At 42.2% G+C, this 9,683-nt stretch overlaps 1 protein-coding gene across 1 annotated transcript; it reads left to right on the top strand.

Moving 5' to 3' along the window:
• Positions 1-4,255: 4,255 nt before the first annotated feature.
• Positions 4,256-8,233, top strand: LOC117438297 (chromosome partition protein Smc-like). Its single transcript, XM_034073832.1, has 2 exons — positions 4,256-4,795; positions 4,937-8,233. The coding sequence occupies exons 1-2, from the start codon at positions 4,256-4,258 to the stop codon at positions 7,379-7,381; spliced, it is 2,985 nt and encodes a 994-aa protein (XP_033929723.1). The 3' UTR covers positions 7,382-8,233.
• The last annotated feature ends 1,450 nt before the right edge of the window (positions 8,234-9,683 follow it).

The raw sequence follows: 9,683 nt of genomic DNA, 5'->3' as shown, positions 1-9,683 counted from the left end.
AACATGGTGAGAGTCCTGTTCTCACAGGAGTGTCCACAGACCTGGTGCATTTATTTAGTGCTATGAGGATGATAAAGGGATGATCAAAACCCTTATGTCATTCAAAGATATGATTCAGCTGTATGTGGTTATCTTGCATATACACTAAACTGCTATTCTGCTGTGGCATGTGTCTTGGACAAAGCATGCCCACAGGCACTTCTGGACGTGGCTTGCTATTGCATTGGATTGTGGCTTGCAGCTTCTTCATTCTGCAGTGTTTAACCCATTCTGTAGCTTGACTTTCTGTGGCTTAAATTATTTCAGTGATACTAATGATATTGGGAATATATCCCAAAGTTTTGCATAACCGTATTTTTACTAGACGTGCTAGAAAGTGTTGTGGCTAAGGCAGTAAGTGGCTTCATGGCAAAAGGTAGTGGCTTCAGTTATGAGAGGAAAATATTGGTGTTCTAGGCTTTTCCATACTGAATAGATACTGTTCAAGGAAATCAGTAATATGACAGGTAATTAAACAGTAAAAACTAGTTGCAAATAAAGATGCAGTAATGAATTTGGGATCTACACTCATTGTTTTCCATCTTTATTAACAGTTTGGGGGTTGTCCTGGTTTGAGCAGTAGCAGGGGAGCAAAGGGGGGGGGAGTTAGTGAACGAGCTGTGTGTGGACTTGGTTTAAACCACGACAGCTCTGTTTAAATATTTTTTCCTGTGACCAATAACATTATGTTTAATGATTCTAGTTAGTATTTTGAGTGTTACAAGGACTGGGTGCCTAGTTTGGAGATTTCAATTCAAGTTTGCATCTGTAAATATTTTAAGAGGACCTTGTATGTAGAATCATAGAATAGTTAGGGTTGGAAAGAATCTTAAGATCATCTAGTTCCAACCCCTCTGCCATGGGCAGGGAAACCTCACCGTAGACCATGTCATCCAAGACTCTATTCAACCTGACCTTCAACACTACCAGGGATGGAGCATTTACCACTTCTTTGGGCAACCCATTCCAGTGCCTCACCACCCTCACAGTAAAGAAGTTATTCCTTATATCTAACCTAATAATATCATCTCAAGAGCCTTCACAGGGAAACATTTAAACCCATTACCCCTTGTCCTATTACTACAGTCCCTGATAGAGTCCCTCTCCAACATCCTTGTAGGCCCCCTTCAGATATTGGAAGGTCTATGAGGTCACCATGCAGCTGAATAGCCCCAACTTTCTTAGTTTGTCTTCATATAGGAGGTGCTAGATTATTGTATTAGGGCTTCAGTATGAATTAGATGAGTTAAAGCAAAGCCTTGCTTGCATGTAGATTTATTTCATTAGAATCAATAAAATTATATGAGTATTTAATTCAAACTAGAATTCATTTCAGTGTTTCTGAGATGGTATGACCTCCTTTGAAGCCCATCATTTTTTCCTCTCCTCCCTCCCCCCCTAAATTATTCATAGTAGCTGATGATATGCTAAGAAAACTAGGTAATATTCTAAGAAAATTGCAGGGTACAATTTGAGTTCTTTTTAACACGTAAGATCATTTGTTGTGCAATTCTTCATTGCTTATTAGAACTTGATGGTGAAAATTCTGGCTGCTGGTTAAGGGAATGTGTGCAGGTTGTACTTGGTGTGACTCAGTATTGCAAAATGTAACCTCTCCAGAGTGCACATTAGTGAACTGAGTCTTATATTGCATCTTAGCTCAACTGATTCCAGCAATAGTAAATAATCACTGAAACATACACTGCTCTGCAGTCTTTCAGAACTTAAGTGTTGAGCATAACAACTGTTTGCATGTTGTGATCAAAATGGGAAAAGGGAGGTGTATACAAAGGAGTGAATCATAACAAAGAACACTTTCTGCTTCAGTTCTTGTTCTGAAAACATGTTCAGCCATGCAGGCAACAGGTGGGGCAAAGACACACTCTAGTTTTGGAAACTCGCATTCATATGTTCAAGCATATTCACTTGTTAGGAACTAGTCTGTCAGCCGGATCTTGCAAGCGTGATTTCTTTTTCCTGACTTCTTTCAAAAGCTTTTTCCCCACATTGTTTTATACTTCATATAATCCACTATGCATGGTAGGCTACATTCTTTGTGCTATTGACGATTCAGAGATGGAGGAGCCATGCTCTGGGACAATGTGGCTAAAGGGCAATCTTTCACTCACCCATACATCTGAAGATGTTAAGCCACTTTTATTCCAGATATCTTGACTGGTTTGGTTGCTCTTTCTTAATGAGATGGGTTATACTTCACCTTTAGAACATTGCCAAACCAGTTAGTGCAGCACAATGTTTTGGGAGTGTTAATCTTTTCTTTTTTTCCTTTGTAACCAAGTATTGAAAATCTTTCAGAAACCTATCACAACTGCATTGAATCATCCAGTACAAAAAAATACTTTTTTTTTTTCTCCATTGGAAATTTTGGCATGCCAGAGTAACCAAAACTTACTTGGACATTGTTTGTTCGAATTCCTTTTTGCTAAATATATGGTTCAAGACTGCAGTGTAACTACACTAATATAGGCATGAAGGTAATGGTTATTTCCAAATAAGCTCTACCTAGTTTGATTTATGACCTTTAAACTCATACAGCTAGAAAATGTACTGCTTTAGCTCCACAGGTATAGTTAAGTGGTAAAGCCTCCTAGTGTAGACAAGAATCCTTGGGTGATATGTTTTAGTATGAGGTGTCCCTGCCCATGGCAGGGGGGCTGGAACTAGATGATCTTCAGTTCCTTTCGAACCCTAACTATTCTATGCCGCAGCCAGGTGGAGGGGAGAAAACACCGATACGATGTAGGTTCACAAAATGCTCCGTTTATTGATTACAAGGCTGCTCTTAATATACTGTTTTAAGCTTCCTTACACGTGATCACGCATTACTTGATTGGCTGCCTCGCTTTGTCCACGAGGCATACACGCTCCCCTTTACCTTTCCTGATTGGTTTCAAACATTCGTGTCAGCTTAGCGTTACATCATGCTTTTGCAATTACTGGCATCCTGTTATTGCGTTCCTGTTTTGCTGATCCTGACACTTCTTCTTCTTTTAACCTGGGGTCATAAGTTCACTTTCTCACAGCTTGCTGTAGGCCTGTTCAAGCGCCCATGCTCGACCCCCAACAATTCTATAATTCTATGATTCTATGATTCTATGGTGGGGCTTGGCCTATGCCTACAGAGCCCTGTTCTATAAGGAGCAGGAGAAAGATGTCTGTGTATATGGTGGCAAAGAAACAGCCAACATGTCTACTCAAACCGTGACAACAGGCACTGCAGTCCATCCATCCCCAGTGAAAGACACTGCAGCTAATCTATACCCTTTGACAGACACTGCAGCCAATCCAACCACAGTGATAAACGCTCCAGGTAAACCAAAGGACCAATCCATGACTATATCAGTTGCCCCTATAAGCAAGGGGAAAAGCAAACAAGAGCCACAAAGAGCAACTTGTATAGTGAATGAAGATGAAGAACCAATTGTTGGGGGTCGAGCATGGGCGCTTTAACAGGCTTGCAGCAAGCTGTGAGAAAGTGAGCCTCTGACCCCAGGCTGGAAGAGGAAGCATCAAGGTCAGCAAAACAGGAGAGCAATAACAAGATGCCAGAAGCATGATGTAACGCTAAGCTGAAGCGAAGGTGTGAAACCAATCAGGAGAGGCAAAGTGGAGCGTGTACCTCTCGCGGGCAGAGTGAAGTAGCCAATCAAGTAGTGCGTGATTGCGTGTGGGACAGTATATTAAGAGCAGCCTTGTAATCAATAAACGGAGTATTTCGTGAACCTACATCGTGTCGGTGTTTTCTCCCCTCCACCTGGCCGCGGCATTCTGGTGACCCCGACGTGATACCAGGAGAGAGAGAGACCGCGGACGAGAGAAGGTGGAGATCCCGGCTGCCCGAGAGAGGCAGGCTGCCCGAGAGAGGCAGGAAAAGAGCTCAAATTACGTGGCCACGGCTGACCGGTGAGTCAGGCAGACTGCGGTCTGGTTCGGGATGGGTTCCGCTGAATCAGCAATAGAAAAGGCTACGATAGAGGGATTGCTATGCGTAGCGAAGAAAACAGGGTACTCGATACCCCGACAGGAACTTGTGGACTTTTTGTTTTGGTGCCGGAAAAGGGGGTTGTTAGAAAATACGGCACAGTTATTTTCCAAAGATCAATGGCGTAAGATAGGAGAAGAATTGTGGGAGAGCGTTCAGACAGAGCATAAAGGGGCGAAGGAATTAACACGCACTTACCGCTCCATTAAGCTCATGATTGATCAAATGCATGCAGAGGCGGAAATCGCAGCTGCGTCGAAGGGTGCCTTGAGTACGAAAAACTCGGACTTGGGGGAAACGGACTTAATCGAGTGGGGCCCCCTCCCTGATCCAGTACCCCCCCGTACCTCCCCTGAAAAAACAAAAATTGCTGCACCAGTGCATAAGAAGGGGGAGTTTGATGACTTAATTATCCCCTGGGACCCCTCAGATGAGTTGCCCACGCAACCATCTGCACCCCCTGAGCCAGAACCTATGGAGGTACTGCCCGAAAATGTACCTTTGCCGTCTGAGGATGATGACGCACTACAAAAAGAATCGCCTTATGCTGAACTTGTGCAAGAACTAAGGCAACAGCGCCACCAAATGGCAAGGTTAATGATAGCTGTGAAAAATTTAGACAAGGATGGTGATACGGGTAAAAAGAAAGAAATGTATAAAAAAGCCATGGAGGCAATTAAAGAAGGAATCAAGAATATTGAAAGACAGTTGGACCAAAAGGAGAAATTAGACGCCGGGGGACGAGAAGGGATCAAGAGGGCAATTAGACAGGGAAAGCTAACGATTAAAGAAGTTCATGAAAAAATAAAACGCTTGTATGGAGCAGGGGAAGGATTAACAGAAAAAGAAAAAAGAGACTTACAGGATGATTTAGATGAAGGAATGTTAGAGGATGAGAGGGCAAAGGGGTATATCCCTAAAAGAGTAAACGAATATATCCCTACAGATCATTCTTTTGACATGGGGCGGAGATGGAAAGGAGTTATCACACAAGCTAATTTGAATGGGGAGGTTACTTTAGAACCATTAATATCTGCTCCAGTACGGGTTACACAGAATGGAGCAGAATGGACACCTTTAGACTGGAATTTGGTCTCAAAATTACAACAAAGTGTTATGGCCTACGGAGCCACTAATTCGGCTGTACGAAGACAGATGACAGCCTTTATGAAATACCAGGAGCTTGTTCCTGCCGATATTAGATTGCTTATGGAAATTCTCCTAGGGGCTACGGCTTTTACAATGTTTCTGGTAAAGTGGCAGGAACGCTTAGAGCTAAAACAACTAGAGATTAAGGCTGAAGACTCCAACCTGCTCAAGATTAAGACTGGAGACTCCAACCTACTAGAATTTAAGGCTGAAGATGCCAACCTACTACAGACAGCAACAGAGACAGAGGTTAATGAGGTGCTGAGGAGTACAAGCCCTGAGAAAAATGAACCATTAGAAGCCCAGCAACAGATGTCCTTGTTTCAGAACCGTATCAGAGAGCAAAATGCACATTTGGAGATGCTGCGTGAGAAAGCACATGACCTGGAAGTACAGCTTGAGTCTTCTCAAAAGAATGCCAAAGATAAAGAAAATACATTTGCCCAAATGGAAGAGAATATGGAAGATACAATTCAACAGCTATGCGAAAGCACGGAAGAAAAAGAACAAGATGTTAAAAGTCTCCAAGATCTAGTGGCATCAGAAAGGTTGTCTGTATTACAATGTGCCCTTTCTATCCGGGACTCAGAAATAAGAGAATTGAAAAATGAAATAGCTTTATGCAAAATGAAAGAACAACAACATGTTGAAGAACTGACAATCAGCCATGAGAAGGATATTTGCAGACAGTTGGAGAACTTGAGGGCTGAGCTGGAGAAGTGCCACAGAAGGGAAATTGCAGAAGCCAGGCAGGTATATGAAGAAGAAATGGTTTTGAAATATAAGAATGAACTTGAACAGCTAAAAAGAGAGCTCTGTGCTCTGAATTCTGAAGAGCATGTTCAGACTTTGAATGGCATAATAATTGACTTAAATAAGAGTCTTCATGAGTCTGAAGTTAATAAAGAATCTTTGAGGAAGAGACTTGAGAACCAACAGGAAGACTTTGAGAGAGAAAAATCTGAAATTGAAACTAAATACAAGGGTTTGATTGATGGGCTTAAGTTGCAACTTTCTGATGCAGAAGAGCAGCTCAAGGAAGCTGAGCAATATAAACAAGTAAAACAGTCCTCGCGTGGAAAGATTCAGAAACTGAATTCTCTCGTCAAGGAATTAAATGAGAAGCAACTTTATGAGGCTAAAGCCACTACAGATGTAAGGCAAAAGCCTGATGAAGACAATGTCTCCAATAAAAAGGTAATGACTTTGAGGGAAAACCAGATTTTACCAGAGATGAGAGCAGAATTTGATGCGATGTGGAATGAGCCACACCAGTTGACAGGTGAAGATGAGCTAGTTCATGAAGAACTAGAGTTCCAGTATGGCTTTGGAGTAGGCTCCTCAAGGGATCCATTAGCAGAAATCAAGAATTCAGAGGTCACAGAAAATAATGAAAACGGTGAAGGTGATGACTCTCTTAAAGTAATTGAGACAAAAATTGAGCAACAACAGGTTTATAGATATGACCCTGAATATCCAGTTATGGTTTTGGTTTATGGATCACAGCAATACAGATCTGCTATTATAGCGCAACAAATTGAAAAACACTTAGCGATCCTAGAATGGGTTTTCCCATCGTATCAGCCTTCTGCATCTGTTACCACGCTCCAGGATTATATTGGGTCCCTATTGTTAAAAGCCAAAGAACGTGTCAGGTTGGTGTTTGGTGTTGATCCTTCTGTATTTGTACTACCTTGGAAAACTACTGATTTAATCCAAGAATGGTCATTATGTTCTATGACCTTTGCTCTTGCAGTTAATGGGGTACAATTGTCAACACATTATCCCTCTCATCCGCTGTTTCAAACAACCTCTATTATAATGAGAGGGCCTATTGTGAAACAAAAACCTATATCAAATGCACTTACTGTATTCACTGATGCCAGTGGACGTACTGGGAAATATGGCTTCGCATGGCAAGACAATCAAAATTGGAAACTAAAGATATGGACTGACACAGGACAATCAGTGCAAATCTTAGAACTACAAGCCATTGTTGAAACCTTAAATTGGTTTTCCTCACAAGCCTTAAATATTGTATCCGATTCAGCATATGCAGTCAGTGTAGTCAATCGTATTGACTGTGCAAAAATAGGTAAAATTGGAACATTGGAAATTGAAGAATTGGTAATTCGCCTAAAGGGTATAATTCAAGAACGTAAGGAGCCCATCTGGTGCTGCCACATGTGAAGTCATACCAACTTACCTGGTATCTTTTCCCAGGGTAATGCTGTAATTGACCGAGCGGTTGCAGGACCGATCGTGCTACGGAACTTTGAAGCGGCTCGTCAGTCACATGAGTTTTTTCATCAATCCTCAAGAGGTCTACAGCAGGAATTTGGACTATCTAGGTCTCAGGCTCAAAATATTGTCGCAGCCTGCCCTGATTGCGCCCGTATTGCTCCATTACAACAACATGGAGTTAACCCGCAAGGCTTAGGCCCAAGAAAAGTATGGCAGGCTGATGTTACAGAATACCCCCCTTTTGGTCGACTGAAATATTTACATGTCTCAGTTGATACTCATAGTCATGCAGTATGGGCCTCAGCACTAACTACAACAGCCTTTAAAGCAGTGAAACAACACTGGTTACAGGCTTTTGCTGTCCTAGGGGTTCCTGAAATGATAAAGACAGACAATTCTGAGGAAACGACAGGACAGCAGACGGTGTCTTAATAAACTATTTGTGGAATCTAGCTAGGGAACTTTTGGAAGAAAAACGAAATGAAGATATTAGGTCTGGCAGCACCTGTGCTTCTGATGGAACAGGGAAGTATGATGTCACATAACATGGATCATCGGCAAAACATGTGGGTAACATGGGTTAATGAGATAGGGCAGGATTCCTTTTGTTTATCTATAGCAACCCCATCTGATCCATTTCGAACATGTTTGATTGGAGTCCCTCTGGTATCTCACAAGACCTTTATAGATATGGCTGACCACTTCTTCCAACACAGGCTGGCCACCTGTGTTGGAACGAGTGTGCATTTTAGTCAGTATAAAAGCCCAAGCCTCATGTGATGTGAGGGAGGCAGAGCCTCTGTGGGGACGCCCGCTAAGGTTGAGCCTGCCACCTTGCACTGCGATGATGCTTCTTGGAGCTGGTTTCTTAATAGTCTTTACAGGGTCCTTGTGCCACGTCCTGTATGTGGAACTGTGCAGTGGGAGCAATGATTGTCCGGATTTTGTGTTTCAAATATTGTAGTTCTGTGGAGAGTGTATGTGGGATCCCATATATGCATATATGTGTGTTTGTGTGTGTGTGATGAGGGCAGACAGTGTTCTGTATATTTTTTGTTGTCAGGTTCATGTAAAAAGTTTTAACAGGTAGCAGTTCAACATTTTGGGCAAGAAAGGGTCAATGCATAAGTGCAGCAGGTATTTATGGTTGACCACCTAAACAAAAAAAAAAAACAAAAAAAAAAAAAAAAAAAAAAAAAAAAAAGGGGGGGAGTGTAATGATGGAGCAAACTCCTTGACTGTTAACACTGTACAGTTTACTTTTGCAGCTGCTTTACATCCTTCACAATCTTTCTGATCACTCTGAATCTATACACAAGAAATTGTTTGAACTTAAAGAAAATACTGTAGAAACAAATCCTATAGACTCTTGGTTAAAATCGTTAGGGATAAGTAGTTGGTTAAGGAGTTTAATCATGATGTTAAGTGGACCAATAATGATTATGTTGTTAATTTTGTTTTTGAACCTTGTTTGTTACAATGTACTATGCAACGCATGCAGCAGATGACGAATGCCTTATTTGAAAAAAGAGGGGGAGATGTTGGGGGTCGAGCATGGGCGCTTTAACAGGCTTGCAGCAAGCTGTGAGAAAGTGAGCCTCTGACCCCAGGCTGGAAGAGGAAGCATCAAGGTCAGCAAAACAGGAGAGCAATAACAAGATGCCAGAAGCATGATGTAACGCTAAGCTGAAGCGAAGGTGTGAAACCAATCAGGAGAGGCAAAGTGGAGCGTGTACCTCTCGCGGGCAGAGTGAAGTAGCCAATCAAGTAGTGCGTGATTGCGTGTGGGACAGTATATTAAGAGCAGCCTTGTAATCAATAAACGGAGTATTTCGTGAACCTACATCGTGTCGGTGTTTTCTCCCCTCCACCTGGCCGCGGCAACCAATGCACAATCTAGAGGAGGTGACATCTGAATGAAAAGAATTAGTACAGGAATCAGAGGAAGAAGTAACTTCTCAATCCCTGACCTTGACTAAGTTGCAGAATATATAAAAAGAATTCAGCCATCTTCCAGGTGAGCACATCATCACCTGGTTGCTCCAATGCTGGGACAATGGGTCTGACAGTCATGAACTAGACAGTTAGAAAACCAAGCAGATGGGATCACTTCCTAGGGAAGGGGGAATTGACAAAGTGATTGCAAAAGAGAAGTGAGAACTCAGCTTCTGGAGAAGCAATATGCCTCATTTACTGAGGGGTAGGTAGCTGCGTGGAGTCCCTTATGAAAAGGTCAAACCTGCTGAGG

Source organism: Melopsittacus undulatus, assembly GCF_012275295.1.
Source record: "Melopsittacus undulatus isolate bMelUnd1 chromosome W unlocalized genomic scaffold, bMelUnd1.mat.Z SUPER_W_unloc_6, whole genome shotgun sequence".
In the NCBI taxonomy this organism is placed as follows: Eukaryota; Metazoa; Chordata; class Aves; order Psittaciformes; family Psittaculidae; genus Melopsittacus; species Melopsittacus undulatus.
Note: the sequence above shows the minus strand (reverse complement) of the source record. Positions and strands in the feature narration are given on the sequence as shown.

What these genes read in the sequence shown, in the direction of transcription:
- LOC117438297 (XM_034073832.1), top strand. Translation starts at nt 4,256, where the DNA reads ATGATTGATCAAATGCATGCAGAGGCGGAAATCGCAGCTGCGTCGAAG. An exon ending in CCGGGGGACGAGAAGGGATC is followed by an intron (nt 4,796 to 4,936) that starts AAGAGGGCAATT and finishes ATGTTAGAGGAT; the next exon opens with GAGAGGGCAAAGGGGTATAT.